The sequence below is a fragment of the Cynocephalus volans genome, chromosome 1 (genome assembly GCF_027409185.1).
Source record: "Cynocephalus volans isolate mCynVol1 chromosome 1, mCynVol1.pri, whole genome shotgun sequence".
In the NCBI taxonomy this organism is placed as follows: Eukaryota; Metazoa; Chordata; class Mammalia; order Dermoptera; family Cynocephalidae; genus Cynocephalus; species Cynocephalus volans.
Genome location: NC_084460.1, coordinates 41,305,724 through 41,328,724, shown reverse-complemented (window position 1 = coordinate 41,328,724; position 23,001 = coordinate 41,305,724). Strand labels below are relative to the sequence as shown.

The following is a 23,001-nucleotide window of genomic DNA, read 5'->3' as shown; positions in this document are numbered from 1 at the left end:
CTTGGGTATATAGCTAGGAGAGGAATTTCTGGGTCATATGGTAACCACATGTTTAACTTCTTGAGGAGCTGCCAAACTATTTCCAAAGTGGTTTCACTGTTTGACAATCCCACCAGCAATGTATGAACATTCCAATTTCTCCACAGGCTTGTCAACACTTGTTATTGTCTGTATTTTTATTTTAGCCATTCTAGTGAAGTGATATAACACTGTGGTTTGATGTGGTATCTCGTCGTGGTTTTAGTTTGCATTTCTCTAATGACTAATGATGTTGAGAATCTTTTCATGTGCTTATTAGTGAGCTGTATGTTTCTTTGCTGAAATGTCTATTCAAGTCCTTTGCCCATTTTTAAACTGTATTTGCCTTTTTATTGTTGACTTGTAAGAGTTCTTTATATATTCTGGATGCAAGTCTCTTATCAGATCCTCTTTGCTTTATTCTTAAAAGGAAACTTTGTATTACTACCTAAAATGGAAAAAAAACAGTGACACCTATCATACATCAAAGGTAGTTGTAAAAATAAATGCAGTTCATTAATTCAATCAACAAATACTTAATAATCTCTCTTATGACCCAGGCACATACTTAGTGATCACCTCCTATTAACTGTCTTATTTGTTGCTATATCCTCAGTGCCAAGAATGGTAATGAATACAGTAATGAATAAGACAGGTAACCTTACTACTTAGATGAAATTTATAATTATATGAAGGAAAGCAAAAGCCAAACAAAGAAAACAAATAAAAAAGGTCATGCTGCGTATGTCATGCTCTGCAAAGAGTGAGAAGAGAAGGATGCTGTAGTGTCTGGGGCAACTTTACTGTTGGATGGTCAGAGAAGGCGTCTTGGAGGAGGTGATCCTCAAGCAAACAGCAAAAAAAAAAAAGAGAAAGTGCCATGCTGCAATGATCAAGAGGGAGAGATTCTGGGCAGAGAGTAAGGTAGAACTGAGCTCAGCATGTTCAAGGACAAAAGGAAGGCACTGTGGCAGGAGCAGAGTGGGCAAGGGGGAGACTCATGTGGGATGAAGAGGGAGAAACAGACAGAAAAAAACCCTGGTCACGCAGAGCCTTGTAAACCAGAGCAAAGGGCTTGGATTTGTAGTAAGCACAAGGGAATGCCCTTTGAGAGTCTTAAGCAGTGGAGTGACATAATCTGATTAATGCTTCCAAAAGCCCTTCCGGCTACTGTGGGGGGGGGGGGGATTATGGGGGTGCAAGGCGGAAGAGGCAAGACCAGCACAGAGGGTACTGCAACATGCAGGAGAGGGGCGATGCTGGAGTGAACGAGGGCATGAAGAAATGGACAGAAGTGGCTATTTCTGGATGTTTTGCAGGTAAAGTTGACAGGCACAGCTGATGGATTGGACGGGGAGAGCAAAGACAGAGCAATCAAGGATAATGCCTAGATGTTTGGCCATCTACTGAAACAGGGCAGGCAAGAGGAGAGGCAGGTGTGGGGTAGCACCAGGCTCCATTTAGGACATGCAGGTTAGAGATACCTGTTGGACATCCAAATAGAAACGTCAAGAAGGCAGCTGGAAATGTATCTGAGTCTGGAAAGATACATTGGGGAATCACTAGTGGTGTTTCAAGCCCTGGGAACAGATAGAGACACACCTGCCTAGTTAGGACCAGCTGCAAAGGGAAAATCAAAATGGAGGCTGGCAGGGAGCAGCCAGAGAAACAGGATGGCAAACCAGAAAGTGTGGCATTTAGGAACCCAGAGGGGTGTTCCAAGAGGAAGAAAACAGCCGGAGAAATCAAGTTTTAAAACAAATCAGTGTTATTGAGTTCTAACTAGATGCAGTTGTTTGACGGTGTCTCTGAGTCTGACCTGATGTCCCTGCGGCAAGAGGTGGGAAGGACAAGCCAGCACTGGGATGTCTTCCTTGTCATCAAAAGAACTGAAATGTCCCTAGCAAATCTGGATCACATGCCACCTTAGGTTATCCCTCCTCTGGGGAGTTCTCCTAGCACACTTTGAGAACCACTTCCAGAGGCAAAGGGGAGTCATTGAAGGCTGCAGATGAGAGGAGTGACCTGGTCAAATTAAAGGGGGCAGAGAATGGACTGGAGGAGGAGGGGCTATGCAGGAAAAGCAGGAAGGAGGCTGGAGTGATGGCCTCGGGGAGAGATGTGAGGTCTGGACATCTTCAGGAGGTCACCTGGACCGCCACCCAAACCCTCAAGCCTCAGCGCCAAACACCTGCTTTTTCGCCTGGCTTTCTGCTCATCCCAAGTCTCACCTCTTTCCCCAGCTCTCTCTGACCCTCCACACCCCCATCCATTTCCACTCTGCCCCACCTAATATATGAGGGAACTTTAATAGTTTATGGAAAGATTCATATTATCTTTTAATTCTATTTTTTCCGGGAACTTTTCGAAGCACCCTTTTACAGTGCTAGAACTTAGAAGCGCTTACTTACCAGGCATTGTTCTTAGCACTTTACATGTATTACCCATTCGATCCTCACACCCCTCCATTTTACAGATGGGAAAAACTGAAGCACAGATAGGTCTAGCAAGTTGCCTAAGGTCACACAGTGACTAAACAGTGGATCTGGGATTCAAACCCAGGGGCTCTGACAAGTCCATACCACAGTGATAAACAGAATGGAATCCAACCTCCTATACTGCAAGGAACCTCTTCACCAGTGAGGCATTCTTGCATACTTCCAGCATTGGGCATTTCACCACTTCCCAGGTCAGCCTGCTTTGTTGGTCAGGTGGATTTTATAAATTCCTCTTTTGTTGTAACGGCAATCTGTCTTCAGTATCTTCTCCCCACTGGCAATGCAGCAGAGGCCTGGGGAGTGGCAAGGTAGCACAAAGGTTAAAATGAGGCCTCTGAAATCACACAGACCTGGGTTAGTAGCTGTGCAGCCTTGAGCAAGTCTCTGGGCATCCATTGCCTGATTTGTGAGCCAGGCTGATGATAGAACTGGCCTCCGTGTTGTGAAGATTATGTGGCAGGAACTTAGCTCATTGCCAGGCCTACAGCAAGCTCTGGACAAGTGGGAGTGGGAGAGACCACTTAGGACAATGGATAGAGAGGGATCCCATTTAGGAAAGTGATGACATCTACTCTGTGCACCGTCACCTCCTTCCCCAGGGCCACTTGCTACTCTTCCTCAAGGTCCAGGCCGTCAGCCTCAGGCTCTGCTCCAGTTTGTCCCTTTCCCATTCTTGATCTTCCTCCTCTGCCTCCCCCAACTCCCTGCTGCCTGCCCTCCTGTGGCTCAGGTAAGCCCAGCTGCACCTGCTCACCCTCTTAATCAGGATGCCAGGGCCCCCCCACCGCCCAGCGCCCCCCTGTAGGGCCCCATGAGGCTCCTCAGTAATTCCTCTTCCTCAATCAGCCCTGCTCTTGTGGCCTCTCAACTGATTGCCCCTTTGTTCCCTGCCAGGCTGGTGCCTCTGGAAGATGCCTAGACCCACCCACCTCCCGGGCCCCTCTGACCCATCCCGCCCCCTGTGTACAGGCCAGCCTGCCTGCCCGCCCACCTAGCTCTGTCCATTCAGCGGGGTCTGGGCCTGCAGGCTTCTGAGTGGGCTGGAGCGTAAACAGGGTATGTACAAACAAAACCATCAGGAGCGTGTGGGTGTGCACACACACTCACACACAGTCAAGAAACACACACACACATCAATTCCAGCAACACACGTGAACTAAAGAGAAATATCAACACTCATAAGCAGAGAACAAAGCCCTTTTACACACATTCTTTTAAAGGACATGCACACTAATCAGGAAAACATACACACACACTTTTGGAGACAAAACCCCACAAATCCAAATCACCCAGGGGCACACATATGCACACATTCCAGCAGGTGCTCTGTTCACTCCAGCCTGGGTTTCTACTCCCCCTCAAATTCTTAACTCCTTGGATGGGCTGGTTGATGCCCAAGGCCCTTGGCCTGAGCAAGCACAGATTAACAAGGCAAATCTCATTGCCAGAGCAGTCTATGTCTGGCTCCCACCCCCACCCCACCTAGCGTGAGCCTGGGGCTGCACTCAGACTCCACACCCCCCACCCAGCCTGCAATATCAATAGGTGCTGATGGTCTGGCTGTCTGGCCCTTATCAGCCCCCAAAGCCACTGCACCCTTCCTGGGAAGAGGAGGGGGAGGGGTCCTAGGGCAAGACCAGGGTGGGCTGTGGAGGGCCTGTCCTGCCCAGTGGCCCCAGCAGAGCTGTGACTGCTCATCACCACAGGACCTCATTGTCACCCTGTTGCTAGGGCTGACCTTGCTCAGGAGGCCGAATGATCACATCCCAGCCAGCTGGCTGCGTGTGCTTCCAGCTCGGTGCTCAGGGTGAAGGGGGTCCCCTGAGAGCTGGCTGAGGTGGGAGGGGAGGCAGGAAGACTCTGGCACTCCAAGTATACTGTGGGCGCTTCAACTCTGAGCCTATCCCTGATTCACCAGCCTAAGGTCTAGCCATCCTGCAGGGTCTTTAGGGAGGGGGCCCAGACACTGCTGGGCAAAGAGGAGGGAGATGGTCACTAGGGCTTTTGGGGGCATGCTGCCCCAACCCTAGCTCTGTTCCGAGGCTGGCGTTCAGCCAAAACACACCAGTCCCGCTATGGAGGTTGTTAAAACACCAAACTACTTCTAAACGTTGGTGAATGGGTACTGCTCCCAAGTTCTCTGAGCATCCCCAACACTAGTCTCATTCCTGGCTCTCTCCTCATTCCCAGAAATTAAACAATTGACACAGCAGGGGGCCTCCAAGGATCTTGCCCCTCTGTGGATGTTCTGATTGGTCCCTGGTCATGATTACAGTCGGATAATTAAATATGTGAAGAACCACCCAGGACCTTGGTCCTGACTCCGACTCTGTCCCCACCCTCTTACGCTGAATGCAACCCCTTGGTTCCCCTTCCCCTGGCCCAGCTGCCCTGCCCTGCTCTCTGACCCTGGCAGTCTGGAAGCATGGGTGACTCAGGACCCCAGCACAAGCTGGAAACCCCTGCATCCAGGACTTTAGACAAAAGTCCTATCGGACAGAGGACTCCAGGGAGAGTTGGGGGCATAGACAGAACACCAACCCAACCCCCAATAGAAGACCTCAAAGGGAGGAAAGTCCCCTCTCTGGGTCTCAGCCAAGGGAGAGTGGCAATGGCCATCCCACCTGAGCCCCATATTCCTCTGCAGCTCACACCCCTTGCTGCCCCCTCCCCCACTGCCAGTCCATCATCTGTACAGATTTATTTCACAATAATTTCATTTCATCCCTGGCTCCAGAAAGATGGATCGGCTGGTAAGGTGAACGGGAATCAGTGTTGGGCTCATAAATTTCTGCCGCTCTTTGAGGCTCCCATGAAGTCCCCTACACAAGATGGGTAGTGGAGTGGAGGGGGGTGAGTGTGACGGGGCAACCGATCATCTCTCCCTGCCACGTTCACTGTGGGTGTGGGGCCTTGAAAGCCTGGAAAAGGGGAAATCTCCCTGCCCTAGAACTAGTGAGTGTTCTCTGTCCATCTTTGCTACAAACAAGGCTATTTGTCACTTGGCTGGCAGGATGACCCGCCTTGCCCCACCCCTCCTGAGCCCCCAGGCATGAGGAGAGATGGTCACCAGCTGTGTGAGCACTGGAGCCGCCCCCTCCTCTCTCCTCTTGCTGGTCAGCAGGCGGTGTTGTGCTGGGCAGCAGTGGGAGGCATGTTGACAGCCAGCTCCTTTGAGAAGGGAGCACACACACAAGCACATGCAGAGCTAACAAGCATGTACACACACGCAGAAGAGTAGCATGCCCACGCTAACACCTACTAGAGAAGAGATCACAAGCCCAATAGCAGAACCAAAGCATCGTGGGAGAAAGGAGCATGGGATTTGGAGTTGAGGAGAGCCAAAAATTGGATGCTATCCCTGCTGTGTCACTTGGGCCACTCACTCAACCTCTCTGAGCCATACCTTGCTCAGTTGCAAGGATAACCATACTCCCTCAAAGGATTATTGTCAGGATCAAATAAGATAATGAAAGAGAAGTGCCTGGCACATAAATGGCACCTAGAATCATGATTACTACACCCACCCACTCCCCTAACTACATGTGCATGCATGCATGTGCTCGCGCGCGTGCGCGCGCGCGCACGCACACACACAAACACACACACACACACACACACAGTCTCTCCAATCTCTGTTTCTCCCCATAGCCTGATCCAATCCTCTTCTCAAGTCTGCACAATCCTAGCTGACCTCTCACCTCTGACCTCCAGGAGCTGCCCAGAAGGGTACAGCCTGGAGTCCCCTGGGGCCACATTCTGGTCTTCTACCCTTGCTCCACTCCCACCTCCCTGGACAACAGAGCCCTCCCCACACCCCAGTCATTTCCATCATCCTATTCCACGCAGTCCCTCCTGCTCCAACTTTCATGCTCCTGGATGTCAGGAAACCAGCATCGTAGGTAAGGCTGGAGTCAGGATGTCATTTGGGATGGGTTGAATGGGTAGAAGAATGGATGCCACAAACAGTGTGAAGAAGCAGAGACTCAAACAGGGAAATAAAGTCTAAAAACCAGTGAGTGGATCTTGATCCTGTTGAATGTTAGAATCACTGGGGAAGCTTCAGAAAAATACAGGTGCCTGCACTACCACCATCATGCCCCACCCTTTGGGAAATTTTATTGGATTTTCTGGGCTGAGGCCTGGGTAATTCTCGGGTTAGGGTTAGGGTCAAGCTTTGTAGCTAGACAGAACTGAGCCCCAGCTCTGCTGCTCGATCTCGGTTGGATGAATCACGTCCCCTCTCTGAGGCTCAGATGTCCTCATGAGCAATGCACGTGGGCATCGTGAGGATGACGGGCATCCAGTCTTCAGCACAAGGCCTGGCACCTGGGAGCAGAGAGGCTTCCTCCTAGGCACCAACTGGGTCCCCTCAGCTCTGGGTGGAACTGAGGTTGCTACCACCCCACTCCAACCCTGCTCCTTCCCTTGTCCCCTCCAGCACTGCTGTGCCCTCCTGTCTCTCTCCATATTAAACATTAACCCCCTACCTTTCTCAAGCCCCAGGCTCAGCATTTCATTTCCCTCACCCTCTACCCCATATTAACCCTGCCCTGGAGTCCTCTAATTAGATTCACACGAGGATCTGTTTCTCCTCTCGACCCCCAACTTCCCGGATGAGGGATGAGAAGGGAGGCAGGGAGAGGCATCTCTGTCCCCGATTTTATCTCATCACTCCTACCCTAATTAGTATTCCAAGGAGAGCCATCTCCACAGGCCCCGGGATTTGTTTGCCAGCCGGCCAGTTCCTTGTCTCCCCAGTTAAGAGTGAGTAATTCTGTCCCTCCCAGGCCCATTTAAGGGAGTGAATAATTAGTTACATTCAATTAGGCCTCTTGCTGCTACTATGGCTCCAACCTGCCTCACTTGGGGGGACAGGCACACTAATGAGATGGCACATGTCTGACATGGGGATCAGGTGTTAAACATCAGAGACCCCCGCACCCGTCCGCAGTGGGTAGAGAACTTGGAGGGAGTGGGGAGGGCTGGAGATGTCCAGAAAGAGTGGGGCCTGGAGTGGAGACAGAGAGGGGAAACTGAGGGCGGGGACACTGGGATGAAGACAGGAGAGGAGGGGAGTGTGAAAGAGGTGGAGAGAAAACGGGAGACAGGAGAGGAGAGATGGAGAGAGAGGATCAGCGGAGGGGGCATCGGAGGAGAATCACCTAAAAGTCCACCGATATGGGAGCCCTTCCATGAATCAGCATCCAGCTGTACAACGGAATCCTATGCTGCAATTAAAAAGCATGTTGTCCATCTATATGTATTGGCACGGAGAGATGTCTGCCGTATACCACTAAGCAAAGAAGGCTGCTTACAAAACAGTGCATATAATAATAGCCCAAGCTTAAAAAATATTTTTGGCACAGAAAACAAGGCTGGAAGGACCTATACCTTGTGGTTGGCAGGTGTGGCAGGAAGCTTACAGGTAGTCTTATTTTCCAGCTCCTGTTTATTGCTTGGATTGGGGGGTGCAGGTGATGCAGGAGTATGACTTTTATAATTAGTCAAAACAATAACACTTGTTCAAAAGAGAACGGGGTGAGGTGGAAGAGCTGGAGCCAGGAAAGGAGTGATTAGGGAGCAAGGCAGAAAGTAGGCAGGGGGGTGGAGAGAGCGGCAGACACTGCAGAGGGTGGGAGTGAGTCCTGGAGTGAGGAGGAGGCAGGGAACTAGCTGGCCACCAAGGCCCAGTGGGATGTGCCAGTCGGCAGGGAGAGAGGCAGAGAGCCCCAGGGCCAGGGAGGGAGGGACAGGAATGGAGGAACGTTTCTCCCCACCCCCTGCTCCCCATCCCCCCACCCACTGGCCCAGTCTGCCTGGGCAAAAGCTGTTCACTGACCTTGCTGGACCCCTCCTGGAGCCCCCCCTTAACAGTGCTGCTCATTCCAGGGGAGCTCCCCCTCATGAGCTTCCCCCAGATTCCAGGCCCACAGCATGGGTGTTTTTTCTATTTTTACAAATTAAAACTGCATCTCCCCACCCCTGCAGGTGGGTTTGCAATTTTCTGTGCCAGAATCACTCTGGGGGAGAGAAATCCTTGGGGGCAGAGTCTTTAATAACTTCTGCTGCCCAAGGAATCAACTGCAGGACCTGAAGGCTTGGTGGTGGTGTGTTGGGGGGGAGGGTGTTATGTGCATGCACGCCCGAGGCCAGGGCTGCAAGAGGAGAGGGGGCTGGTCATAAACTAGGAGGACATCTACACCCAGCTCAGCCCAGCCCAAGGCAAGTGCCTCAGTCCTAGAGACTCCATGCTTTGGGCCCTTGTCACCTGTGTTGCACATGGTGGAGCCTAAGTCCCGAGGGGTTCTATCCATCCTCCTGGCTGGGTGCAAAGGACCCTCCCAGGACCTCAGTCTCCCCATGTATAAAACAAAAGGATTGGACACGATGAAGTTTCCAGTCTCTTTTAATCTCAACCTTCTGTGATGTGCTTTCTTGAGTTCTTGCCAATTTTTTTCTTTTAATTTTTGAAACTGGTAGCATTTAAACATTGGGAGATTTCACATAATGATCCGTATTCCCAGTAATATACAATCCTCATTTCTGCTGGGCAACCATTGGAAGGGGCTGATGGATGCTGCTCCCTCAAAGATGGGCAGAGCCTCTCCATTTTGCCATAATTCTGCCATCCTGACTTCGGACCTGGACTGCCTTCCTTTCCAGCCCCTGTGGGTGTGCATTTACCAGCCTCCACCCCATGTGCCCATTTCCCTACTCACTGTGTGGGTAAAAACCACAGGCTTTTGAGTCAACCTACTCAAGTCCAAAACCCAGCTCTAACTCTTGAGACGTTAGCAAGTCATTCGACTTCTGTGCCTCCTCTGTAAAATGGGTATTACAAGAGACCACGCCTTACACAGGGTTGTGTATGGACTAAAACAATGCATGTAAAGTTCTTCGCGCTGTGCCTAGCACACAGTGAGCACCCAATTGGTGTGAGCTGTTAGTAGTGCCACTGCACAACCCTAGCTCTGGATGAGGCGCACAGTAGGAATGCAGTCAATGTTTGCTACATGAAACAAAAAAATTAATGGAGAGGGTAAGATCCAGGGAAAGGATAAAGTTGCAAGTAGAGACTGCAGGAGGCTCAGGCCCATGGAGCCAAGGGAGGAAAAGCCTCATCTTCAAAGCATGGGGCCAGTGTGGCGCGAGTCGTCACAGCCAACTCAGGGCGTCCAAGCCGCCGCCAAGGTCTTTGGATGTTACCTTGGCGCCACCTTCCGGCTTATGTGTGCCTCACAGCCACCCCATCCACCCACAGGCCAGGGTAGACAGACCCCAACTAATTTCAGAACTAGCAGGACCCTGAGAACTCACAGGGACCCAGACCATCATCACTTATCTGGGAACAAAAGCCCAAAACCAGAGAGTAACTTTTCTGAGGTCGCACAGAAAGCTCCTGGCTGAGCTCCATTTAGAACCAGAACTTGCTAGAGCTGTCAAGCATCACCACCTCTTCCCTTGTCAAAGACACTAACAGACAAAATTGCACCTTCTTGCACATGAGCTCTGCTGATTCTCAGCGGGAGGTTCTCCCAGAAGCAGACCCTGAGACAAGGAATGAATGCAGGTAGTATATTCAGGGGTTGAACAGAGGAAGCACCAGTGGTGGGGTGGGGAAGGGAGATAGGGAAGGGAGTGAGCACCATTGCAGAGTGCCGCTGGGGGCATCTGGGGCTCCGTCCCTCTAGAGAGCCTAGCAGACAGTGTAGCACACACCTCAGATCTGTTCCTCCCAAGGGCAAGGAAGCTGGCGTATTTATTCTCCAACTTTCAACCCAAGTTCGTTGAGAGTACTTTGGGGCATTAACTCCCCCAGCTGCAGCATTCCTGGCCTACATCTACACCAAGCATGTTTTCAAGACCAGGGAAAACCCTGAGGCAAGCAATCCCAAGCGCTTGAAATAGGAAACCGGTTGCTCATATAGAAATATGAACGCCTAGGGCAGCGGTTCTCAAAGTGTGGTCCCCGGACCAGCAGCATCAGCATCACCTGGGAAACTTGTTAGAAATGCAACTTCTTGATCCCCATCCCAGACCTACTGAACCAGAACCCCTGGAGGTGGGGCCCAGCGATCTGTCATTTAACAATCCTTCCAGGTGGCTCTGATGCACACCCTCTCGAGCTGGAGAACTTCTGACCTAGGAAAGAACACAGGAGGCATCAATAGCATCTGCTTCAAGTATTGTCACCATTTGCCAGATAAGGTGACTAAGAAGCAAAGAGGTGAAAGTGGCTCACCCATGGTCACGCAGATAATAGGTGGCAGACGTGGGTCTTCTGTCTCTTTCCACCATACCACCAGACAGAAGTGACAGTAGCATTTGGGCTCTAGGCAGGAATGAGGACTAGGTCCCAAAGCTCACCTTCCCTGCCCGCCCCCCCAAAATTTGTGCCACTTTCTAAACCAATGGCCTCCACCTGGCACATCCAAATGGTCCTTGAAGCTCTTCTGGGAAGCCTGCCAAGCTGGGTGCCCCTCTTGGCTCCCAGCTGCCCTCACAGCCTCCATCGGGACAAGCCCTCTCCACCCCCACCCTCCAGCCAGCAGAACATGTTGGGGAAATCCAAAGCTGCTTCTTGTCTGGGAAAGGTTGAGAGCCCTGGGTTAAACATCACCACGAATCTCTGCACTGAGGCTTTGGTGGCCCTTGGCGTTGCTCTTCCTTCTGCTTGTCCTCCAACCTTCCTCTCCTGCCTTTCCCTCCCCTCTGCTCCCACTCCATCTGCTGTGCCTCCTGGCTGGGCTCCCCCTCAGTTGGCACAGCAGGAAGAGAGAATAGGATGGTTTATTTTTATCCTGAGATACTGCTGGGGGGAAGGGGCACCATCTGACCGAGAAGCAGCAGCTTCTGTAGCAGTGGGGAGGTCAGAAAGCAGTGGAAGACCCAGGATCTCCCCTGGGAAAGAGCTATGGATGGAGGATCCAGAGAGCAGGCAGATCTGGGAGAAGCTCAGAGCCAGGAGTGGAGAGCTCTGAGCATGGTACCACTGTGCACTGCTGTGTGATCCCAAGCAAGTCACTTCACCTCTCTGGGCCTCTGTTTCCCCCTCTGTAAAAGAGGGAAGGAAGCAGGCCCTGCCTACCTCAGATTTTTCATGTTTTTGTGAACATGAATCAAATGGGGAGAACACCTTGAAAACTTGATGCCACATGTGAGCACTGTCCTAGAGGGGCCACAGCCTGGGGACACTTTTACTTATCCTCAGAAAGTACCCTAATTCTGTGAGCCTGACAGTTCCTGTCACCCAGCATGTCCACCCCCATTTTTCTTCTTACATGTTTGATCATCTTTTAATTATATAAGCATTATGTGAATTCACTCTCCTTTGGGGGGAAAAAAATAAAGCAAAATGGGAAAGCCAAATGTTCCTTTAACCAATCCTCTTCCCCAGATCCTTCTTCCCCACCCCAGATGTTACCACTCTTCACGTTGTGGGTTTTCTGTGTATCCTCTCAGAAACTTTGTTATACCTACATATATAATGTATATTATATTTATACATATATACATAGACAATATACCATTTTTTTAAGTTTTCATACCCATCATTCTGCAACCTGCTTTTGTTTTTTTTCACTTGATAGTGTTTTTGAGATCCTGTTGTATAAATATAGTACAACTTTATTTCTCCGGTCCCCTGACGATGGACAGTTAAGTGGATTCCAGTTGTTCACTGTCACAAACATTGCTGCAATGGACATTTCTGGGCACTGAACTGCTGGGTTGGAGGGATTGGTGGATATTACTATATTTCCACACCACCCGCTCCCTGCCAAAGTTTTGCCTCCATCTTTAAAAGCAAGTTGGAAGATTGGAAGGGCTCCAGAGCTGGGGTGAGAAGTTCTCTAAGGTGAACTGTTCCTGCATCCATCCAGTGCTACGGCTCTGTCTCAAGCCACAGGGTTGCAGGAGGATGTGCCCAGGCAATGCCAGCCTCTCTTCTCACACCACAGCAGCAGCAGCAGCAGCAGCCCCAGGCTCTCCCACCAGGTGCCCATTTGCCCACGCCGCCACGCTCCTGAGCATGCACAGCCTCACTGTCTCTCCTGCACTGAGATGCGGCTCTCCTTGCCATCCTCCTGGGTGACTGGCTGGCACCCATGTAAGGTCTCCTGCACTGGAGAGTTAGGGCCGGAAAAGTCGTCCAGAAAAATCACCTCCACGGGATCCTGACATTCAGTCTCCGGGTGGGGGGCCTGGGGAGCCAAGGCGTGAGGTTACTCCCAGACACAGAGGCAGCTGTGCCTCAGAGGAGCCCTTTCCTAGGAAGCAGATCCCCTCCCCAAGTCCCTTCCTTTTCCCCAAATGGTGACTCAGTGCTGATTCCTTGAGTGCCTCCTGCCCCCTGCTGGCCGCACGGAGAGTGACAAGAAGCTTCCAGAGTAAAAGACAGTAGGTTCAAGGAGCTGCCCCCTGGATCTCACCCATTTGACCCAGCACTGAGGCCCAAAGACATGGTTCCCCATGTACTGAAAGACAGGAAGGGAATGAAGAACAGCCAATGTTAGACTTTGCCACTGGTGCAAGGGGCAGCTCTGCGGGGGAGGCGAGCCCTGGAGGTGATGAACCTAGTACTGAGGAAGTGGACGGAAAGGGCCACAGCTGGAGCATAGGGGTGAGTGCGGGTGAGAGCAGCCAATTCGGATGCCACCCCACTGGCTGCAGGGACAGACCCTGAATCAGTTTTACGGCCCCATAGGCAACACCAAGTCAATCTTTCTTTCCAGTTTGCCAAAATTCTGTCCTAGTTCCCAAGGGCAACCTACCTTATCCTTTGACTTCTTGACCACCTTTCCTAGAGAAAAAAGAAGGGATGGGGAGTTGGGAAAGCCAGATCAGGAAACAGGTGGTCAGTTCTGCTGTTCCTTTTCCTCCTCTCTCCCTCCCTCCCCCATCATCTCCCCACCTGGGGACTCACTGATATAGGCAGATACCAAGAGGACAGCAAACAGGATCCCTGTCACAACGGGGATCATCACCAGGGCTCTCATCCGATGCCGGGAATCTGGAGAAATCGAGACTTCAGCACTCCCCTCACCCACCTGCAGTCGCCCCCGCCCCCATGCCCAAAGCTGCTATGCCTCAGTTGGCTCTAAAACTCTCCAATGTCTGAGCTCATCCACATTGGGAATTTCAAATGGCTGCCCTTGGGGAAATGTGGCTGGTGGATGTCTTTGGGGTGGCCAGCACATGTTTTTTTTAGATGTTTTGAAATATATGTCAACATTTTAAAGTTGAGATAATCTATGTTAAAAATCTGGATATCTAGTTTCTCTTACAAATGGGGAAGATGGAGCTGCAGTGAGCCATCATGCCGACCTGGAGACCATCAGCTAGATCTGGGTAGTGGTAGTTGTCTCTATCTGTTTGCCACACTCCCCATCACTCCCTTCTCTCTGCCCAATGCTGAGGTCCAGCGTCATTTATGTCTGCACTGTTGCTTTTGTTATATAAGCATGGAGGGGGAAAGTAATGTATTTCTTGTACCTAGGTCTCTAATCTAAGTGGGCAAATGAAAGAAAGACCAAGATGCAAGCAAGGCAGGGATTAGTGTGCTTCAGGACAAAATTTAAGAGGAAAACAAAAAACTCAGTAATCAAGATAAGTGCTAGTTTAATGCCATATTTTGAAAATCAGCAGGCAGACACCAAGTCAGCAAACTATAGCCCACAGGCCAGCTACCTGTTTTTTAAATAAAGTTTTATCAGAACCAGGGCTAGTATCAGAATGAGGTAAGGTAGGATTGCACAAATAGAGGGTCAGATCTTACCTTTATTTAAAATTTTGATATTTTGTTTATCACAAATTTTTGCATTAATTTCAATTTTTTTAAATATTACATCAAAATGTCATCTATCTTGATTGCTGCATTTTTATGGCACCCCATTAAATAGTGTGCCTGAAGCCAAGTGCATCACTCACCTCATTCTAGTCCCAGCCCTGCCAAGAGGAAAGTAAACTTTGAAAAAAAGCAAAGAGAATGTCTTTTTTTTTTTTTAACCCCTGACCTTTTTTACTCATTAACATGACCTGGCTAGTCCCTGTAGTTATCTGAGTTTGTGATCTGTGCTGCAGGCCAAACTTCTCATTCTAAAATCAAAACTGAGGCCAAGAGGGGACAATGTCATTTTTGAAATGCAGGGTGGCAGAACAGCATTTATGGAGCATCTCCAAAGTGCAAAAGCGAAGTATGGGTGTTGGTAACACCAAGGTCATGGGTTAGGATCCCTGTACCAGCCAGCTGCCAAAAAAAACAAAGTGAAAAAACCCATGTTGGGTACTTACACTAGCCTATTAAGGGAGATGCTATTATCCTCCCATTTTATACATGAAGAAACTGAGGCTCAGAGAGGGAAAGTGACTTGCCCAGGCTCCCCAGATTAGCAGCAGAGCTGGGATACCACACTCCCAAACTGCCTCCTCCTCTCATTTCACCTCTCTTCCCCCTTTCCTCACCTGGTCCTTCTATCTACCTCAGTGTCCCCCTTCAGTTCCCACCTTCCTAGACTGCTGCCAGGGCCCATCCTCCAGGACTCACCACAGATAGCATCAGTCTTGTTAGTTCCTGCCTGTAGTTCCATCAGGTCTTTGGTCTCACAGCTGTGCACAGACACATGTGCACACACGTGCACACACACACACAGAGAAGGAGATATTAAGTTTCCCCAACCATAAGACTTCCAACCCCAGAGTGGGGCAGTCAACAATCAACAAGTCCAGGTTCACTGAGCACACATTACATTATTACAGGAATAACACAGACCCTGTTCTGACAGAACTCATAAGTGCAGAGAAAAGATTATTGCACATCTTGAGGGAGTAATAAATAGGAGAGTCTATAATGAGTGCCAAGCTTCCTGATATAGGCTAAAGTGAGATGGGAACTGTTCAGAGGAGACAGAATCCCCAATGGCTGGCATGGAGGCTAAAGTTCGGTTTACAGCAGGGTTTCTCGACCTCAGCACCAGTGACATTTTGGCTGGATAATTCTTTGTTGTTGGGGCTGTCCTGTGCATTGTAGGATTTTTGGCAGCTTCCCTGGCCTCTACCTACTAGATGCTTGTAGCATCCCTCTCCCCAGTTGTGACAATCAAAATGTGTCCAGACATTGCCAAATGTCCCCCAGGGAGCAAAATTGCCCCCATTGAGAACCTCTACTTTAAGGGTCTTCCAGAAAGATGTCCCTGTGGAAATAAGATCTGAGAGGGCCCTGATGTGAAATTTGAAGCAACAATGCTTTCCAAGGAGGTGGGACAACGTGATGCGAGGGAACTCAGGCCTGTGGTGTGCCACACGGTGTCAGGGAACTAGGCAACATTGTGTTTTTAGAACCAGATCACTGATAACCAGGCAGGAAGGTTGGACTGGATTCAGCTGGTGTGTCGCACCAGTAATCAACCAGAAGACTTAATTTGTGAGAGGATTCAGCTGACCAGAGAGCTCAGAGGAGAAATTACAGAAGAGGAGACAGCCAGGAGGCACGGCAGCAGTCTAGGCATGGGATGATGAAGACGTGATCCAGGTCGGTGCCAAGATGAGTGGGGAGAAATGGGCAGAAAAGGACATTGCAAAGGAAAAACTATCTAAGGTGGAAGAAAGAGGGAGAAGCTTCGGAGAAAGTACATACTTTAGTTTTACATGAGAAGAGCACTCAAGAGTTTACAAAACACCTTCACATGTCTTTATCTCAAGCCTCATGAGATAAAGGTAATTCCCATTTTCTGGATGAGGACACTGAGACTCAGAGAGGTGAGGGTCACACACCTTGCTGAGCTGCAGGTCAGATTGTAAACCAGTGCTCCGATTCTACCACACCACAGATGCCTCCAGGTATCAGCCCATATTTATCAGCAAAGATTTATTGAGCAGTTACTATGCATCAGACACTGTTCTGGGCATAGGGGATGTATTGGTGGAAGAAAAAAAAAGGCCAAGCCTCTACATTTAAGGAGTTGGCAATCTACTGGGGAAAGACAGGGAGTAAACAAATAAAGTGTATATGGTACGCAATTTGTGTAGAAAATAAAAGAAGGGAGAATGTGCTTGTGTGTGTGTATTCGTTTGTATGCAGAATGTCTGGAAGGAGACACAAGGCACGGTGGCTGTCTCCAGGGAGAACTGTGTGGCTGAGGGGCAGGGGGAGAGGGAGACAGCACTGTGGGCTCTTTCGTGCTTTCTGTCCCATGTGCCCTGTTTTACCCATTTTTTAAAAATTAAACATAAAAAGTTAATGAGGCATGTGTTGAGGGGTATCCAGGCAGAAGAGGCTGATGCACGAGAAGAAACAGCATGTTCAGTGGATTGCAGGCAGCGTGATGTGGTACATTGCAGGGGAAGAGCTCAGGAAACGCAGCTGGAAGGTCGAATGCCACGCAGCTGGGTTTTGTACTGAAGACAATGGACAGCTATGAAGCATTTTCAGCAGGGGAATGTCATGATCCAAAAAGAAGTGTGGAAAGCTCACTTCAGCAAGAGGATGGAGAATCAGCCAAAGGAGAGAGACTAGAGGCAGGGAGGCTGGTGAGGGGCGAAGGCATCACCCAAACGACTGTGATGAGGCCCCAACTAAGGTGATGACAGTGGAGACAGACTCCCAAAACACTTAGAAGGCCAGGTGGACAGGGCCTGGTGACTGATTTGGAGCTGGAGGTAAGAGAGGGAGGTCCATGGGCCACAGTGGTGCCTTTCACACAAGGTGAGCCCATGCTGGACACACAGAGCTTGAGGTGCCTGTGAGTCAATGGGTGGAGATGTATACTCAGCAGTTGGATATGGCCGTCTGGGGCCCAGGAGACAGATGCAGACAGGAGATGTTGATTGGGAGCCATGGAGGGAGATGGGACTTGAAGCCATGGGATGCATGAGATGGCCCAAGGAAGATGAGCAAAGTGACTAGACAGGAGAGCCCAGAACAAAGCCCTGGAAACCAGTTGAGGAGCAAGAAGGAGGAGCAGCAGGAGGAGAAGAAGGAAAACTAAGAGAGGTGTCCCAATACCCCCAAGAAGGGGGAGCCTCAAGAAGATGGAGGGATCCACATTGTCTATTACCACCAAGAGAGAGCAGGCAAGAAAAATGCTGAAAGTTTCCATTTGGCAGTCCACGAGGTCACCATATAAATGTTTTACAAGTGTGTGCACATGGGGGAGGAGGGACTGAAGGACAGGTAGCTGGAGAGAATGGAGGCAGGTCCCATGCCACTCTTGGGGCAGGAAACACAAGGATGAGTTCTTATACCTTGTCCAAGGGCGGCACTTTTCGAAAGCAGATGACACATTGGAGAAGAAGCCAACCGGGCAGGGTTCGCAGATGGTATCAGAAACCCCTGTAGCTGGGAGCAGGTGGGGAGGGGGACATTAATCATCACAGTGGACCACCTGTCCAGCTCTCAAGGTAGTCAGTGGACAGCCAGGGCAGAAAGAGCTTCTGCCTTGAGCATTTTTGCCCCAGTGTAGAGCTGCCCCACTCCCCCACGGCAGATACCTGTGGCAGGAGGCAGAATGAGAAAGGTCCCATTTCCTACTCACTTTAGCAGGGATAGCAATATGGGTTGCAGTCTCCATTCCCTCCGCCTCTGGGGCTAGTGCCCACTGCCCAGCCCCTCCCATTCGGCCCTCAGCAACTCTTTCCTGCCTCCAGAACTGACTCCAGACAGGCCACTTACCGATCTGCTTGGCCCCAAAGCCGGGGGAGCACAGGCTGTGCAGGGCACAGCTCTCGCAGGCATCACTGGTACAGTGTCGGCCTTCTTCACAGGTGCACGTGGTGTCTGTTTCTGAGGTGCCCTCCCTCTGGACCCGGAGCCCTAGGTCTGAGCAGACAAGGGCAGGGATGGGAACCCTTGCTGGGCCATGCTCAAAGCCCTGCTGCAGACCCTGCCTCCTCTCTTTTTCTTAGACCCTTTTCCAAAAAGAGATGGCAATCAAATTATTTAACAACCAGCACAACCCTGCCTCCAACCAATCAGAACAGATCCTGGCAATGTAAAATCAGAATGGCTGCATTATCTGGACTATCAACCCACTCCCAAGTTTCCCTGCCCCAGCAGTCCACGCACTGGGGTCACAGTATTTGTGCTGGTGACAGTGTCTCTCTGTGTTCCAGGTGTCGAGGAATTCGCCTTTACTGCAGCGAAGGCATTCTGTGTCAATGAGTTCTGTGCAGTCACTCACCAGTTTCTGTCCTGTAAAACATCAGGAAATGAGGCAGCTCTGGCCAACTCAGTAAGTCAGACACTTATCACAAAATGATCAAGCCAGGCCTTAAGGTGGAGGATTCAAAGGTGAAAGTCTCAGACTCTTCATAGTCTGGTGGGGAAGATGGAAGACATAGGAATCCTAGTAAAACGCAGGCAGAGGTTTACTAAGTAGAGAGGGAGTCCTGAACATTCTGACAGCAGGGTAGGGATGGGAAATAGGTCATTTCAGGCTCAAGTTTACGGTTAACACAAGGGGTCCACATCTACCAGCAAGGCAATAGGGGTCCTACTATGGGGCTAGAGCGTTGGCATCTCACCTGGCTGGCACAAACTACAGCACTGGCCGTTTATTGGGTACTGTTTTTCTTTGCATGCAGTGGGTGGTTCTGGATAGACCTAAAAACAGAATTGTGAAGTTTGAAGGGATCTTGAAATCTCTGCTGTAGCCTCCTTGTCAGGAAGGTGAAAGTCGGCCAGGACGGAGCTGCAACGAAAGTGCAAGGCCAAAGCAGAAAGTGGAGCCTGCATACTACTCAGTGCGTTTGTTTTTAATTAAGCTGCCAACAGATCTGATTATAAAAGCACCCAGAGAATCATTCTGGTGTTTTACAAGGCAATGGCCCTGGAACCTCACAATATTCTCTGAACTGAACAGATCTTCCTTTTGGCTAGAATCCTAAGCCTTTTGTCTTACCAAAGACCCAACAGGGCCTAAGAAAACCAGTACCTTCCTGGGGTCCTGAGGCTGGCTGTCTTCGGCTGGTCCCGGTCCTGGTGGGGCTATGTTTAGCACTTGGCCTCTTCCTCCCATTCTTCTGCTCATTTCCCTTCCCCTGGCCCAGGCCCATCATGTTTTCTCTCACTGACACCTCATCATCTGCTCATCCAGCCTCTGCCTCATAAAATGCTAGGATTGTGAAGCTAGAAGGATAAACTCCAACTCTTTCATTTCACAGATGGTGAGACCGAGCTCCAGAGAGTCTGGGTCACTTGCCCAGGGTCCCACAGTGACAGATTCCAAATGAGAACTCAGGTCTCAATGCTCCTCCTCTCCATCAACTTGGGTTTCACCTGCACCATTTGTACTACATCCAGGTAACACCCATGCTTTTAATTACTTCTTGTTAATTTAAACACATTTATTTTCAATGTAAACCTGATATCATAGTCATGAGAGAAAAACCAGTATCACTTCTCATAAATAAAAGGTAACCCTAAACATGAATTTAAAAGAAACAAAACAATGTTATTAAACCCCAGCTGGTTGCTTTGCCAGAGGCCCTCCACCTCAGACCAGCTTTTGATTTTTGTTTAAAAAAGGGGATTAGCAAGCCTTTGAGAGGCTTTAACTATATTCTAGCTCCAGAGACTTCCTTCTTGAAAAAATTAGAAGAATTTTAAAAAGAACTGTAAAGTGAGCCTGTGTTTGGTTCAACATCCACGTGCTCCCTAAAATCACCCCACACTTTGGGAACAGTCAGGGAAAAGAGCACAGATTTGAGAGTCAGCTTTAGGTTCCAGTCTTGGCTTTGTTACATTTGCTAGTTATTTTGCTTCTCTTAGCCTCAGTTTCCTCATCTCTAAAATGGGAGTAACAATACCTGCCCTGCAGGTTTGCGTTATGAAGATGAGAAAGATATGTATATAGCCTGGCACAATATCAAGAACATAGTAGGTGCTTATTAAACGGCAGTTTTAATCATCATACATAGCCCAGCACCCTGGCTAACTGACTGGCTGGCTGACTGAATCCTACCTAACTGATGACTCTCATTCAACCTGAGAATCTGAGCAAAGTACTTATAGATATGCATCTTACCCCAAATGGGGAAGGAAGTAGAAAAGGTTTCTGCCCCCTCCAGGGCATCACAAGATAGCATCCTATGAATGTGGACCTTCCCACAACACTCCCAGAGCAATGGAAGTCTTTGATGCCATCTTCAAACACATGAAAATATAGCTCCTCCTCTGAATGTTTGTCAGTCCCCAGTTCCCACTCCCCACAGCTCCAATCCTTCTGCCACAAAAGAGCTCAGGACCAGAGCTTGGAGGCATCTGAGACCAGCTGAGAGGTAGGCTCGTGAATCTTAAAGATGTAGATTCATATCCAGGTTCTACCATTACCTAACTGTGAGACCTTTGGCAAGATAATTCCTTTTTCTGAGCCTCAGTTTGCTCATCTATACAATGGGGATGTTGGGAGAAACCAGACCAGGAATATATGCAGCATTGTGCTCAGGGCCAGACACACAGGAAGCCCTCAATAAGTAGCCCCTGCTACTGCTGTTGTCACAGTCCAGCCTCTACCTGGAGCCAAAATTGGCTTTTGAGAAGCCCAGACAACCCTTCACCCCACCTCCTCTGGCTCTTCCCCCACTCCTCCCACAAAGCTCTGTTCCGCCTCTCTCCAGCTCCACCCTCCTCCTGCCTCCTTTCTCCCTAAGAGCCATTGCTTAGAGTGAAAATGAAAGCTCTGGAACTAAAACAGCTTCTCTCCTCACTTTCTTCCCATGCTGCCAACCCCCCACACCATTGGTAATTCCTGCCCAGTCCTCACGCCAGAATCTACAGCCCCTGAAAGTATGGGGAGGCCTGAGGGGCTGGGATGAGAGGGCCAGGTACTTGGGGGATTCCCAGACTCCAAAATGAGGAACTACAAAAATACATTTAAACAAAAAGTGAGTCAAGTGTGGGCTTCTGAAAATCCCGGAGATACGCTTGGTTGGATCTGAGCCCTTCTGGTGCCTAGAGAAACCCCTGCTGGTCTCCTTACCCTTTCTTGGGTCCCACGAACTGTTCATCACCCCCAGGGCCCCCTATATCATCTTACATTCAGGAGACAGAGATACAACCTTGGAGATTCCTCCTGGGTTGGATTGCCCAAGATTGGGGGGGCGGTTAAAAGCTCCTTGACTTCTCAAAAAAGTACCTGGACCTCTACAGCCATCCCTTATTCCCACAAGATGCCCTGGAAGAAGGCAGACCCAGCTGGCAAGGACATGACAACCCCTCACAGAGGCTGGCATCTCTCCACAACGGGAAAAGGACAGGAAACAGGCCAGACCCGCCCTTTCCCTTGGCCGGCCTCCCTTCTCAGCCTCCGAAACTCCTACCACTCTCTGTGCGACCAGTCTCTGAAGCGAACCCCGACCCCAGCCTTCTGATCAGATAAGGACATGAGGCTCCCTAAACCACAAACCCATCCATGCTGTTGGGCACGTTTGTATCAGTACTGCCTTCCCTAAGCGTCCTCTGTCTACCTGGGACCTCATCCTGGGAAGGGGTACCTTGCCTACCTTCCACCCATCCTCCTGTCTCCCCAAAAATCAGCTAGGAAGAGCTCTTCCCCGGAGTCTTGCTTCTCTGTCCTTAATATTCCCCACTCTCAAATCCCAAACCCTCCTCGGTTCGGGGCAAAAAGTCAACTCACGGCGGTCAGCAAGCAGCCCCAAAGGACACACTGCAGAGGCAGGCGAACCATGGCGTGTTAAGACCCGGGCGGAGCTAGCACAGGGCGCGGGGGCCGAGCGGTAGTAACTCCCCAGACCCAGCCAGCCATGGCCCCGCCCGGGAAAGGGGCGGGGCCTTCGAGGACCAATCGCGGTCAGTCTATGCTCCCCCTCCCCCAGCCCGGGCAATTCACAGATTCGGGATTTCCCTAGGACATTCCCAGGAGTCTAATTACCCTCAAGAGTTTAGGGACGCGCTTTGCAGCTTAGAGGAGGCGGCATGGTCCCAGAGGGAGCCCTCCCTTCTGGCTCCCAGGACCCACAGAGGCCGAGCAGAGTCGGGCTAGGAGCCAGCCCCAAGGGTACCGGGGGGGGAAGGGGGGAGCCACGAGGATCCCCACGGTTCTCCCCTCCCCGTCCCCTGTCTCCCTCCCCGCCTCCGGGAATCTTGGCAGAACTGAAAGCGTCCCCACCAGGAATAGAGAGGCCCGAGGAAGTCCCCACGTCTACTACCACCCCCCAAAACGGGAAGGCTACAGCTGGGGTGTGGGGAAGCGTTTCAAGGAAAAGGGTTTCCCAACTCAAAGTTTCTCTCTCTTTCAAAGGAAATTCCCTCGTATGGGCGCAGCGTCCCACCTCCCCAGCCATCCATTCATGCATCCATGCGTCCCCACCGTATTCTATTCCATCCCAGCTCCCACCGGCTCCCGGAGACAGACATTTATTAAGACTGAACCAGCTTTCTGTGGGATCAAAGGGCTTCTTGAGAACTTTAGGAGACTCGGGGCCCTCTCGTTCTACAGAAAACACACACCCCGTGCCTACATTTCCC

The 23,001-nt window shown here is 50.3% G+C and overlaps 1 protein-coding gene across 4 annotated transcripts; it reads right to left on the bottom strand.

The window, feature by feature from the left end:
* Positions 1–12,559: 12,559 nt before the first annotated feature.
* CD40 (CD40 molecule) lies at positions 12,560–22,201 on the bottom strand. 4 transcript variants are annotated; one of them, XM_063114513.1, is made up of 9 exons: positions 22,151–22,201; positions 19,038–19,116; positions 18,580–18,705; positions 18,187–18,333; positions 17,760–17,853; positions 15,064–15,125; positions 13,432–13,530; positions 13,292–13,320; positions 12,560–12,721 (listed from the first exon to the last, which is right to left on the bottom strand). In XM_063114513.1, exons 1-9 carry the CDS (start codon positions 22,199–22,201, stop codon positions 12,560–12,562), a joined length of 849 nt encoding a protein of 282 aa, XP_062970583.1. The 4 variants fall into 4 exon arrangements, with proteins under 4 accessions (XP_062970583.1, XP_062970593.1, XP_062970601.1 ...); XM_063114523.1 differs by having other exon boundaries at positions 13,444–13,530; XM_063114531.1 differs by lacking the exons at positions 15,064–15,125; positions 17,760–17,853.
* Between the last annotated feature and the right edge of the window lie 800 nt (positions 22,202–23,001).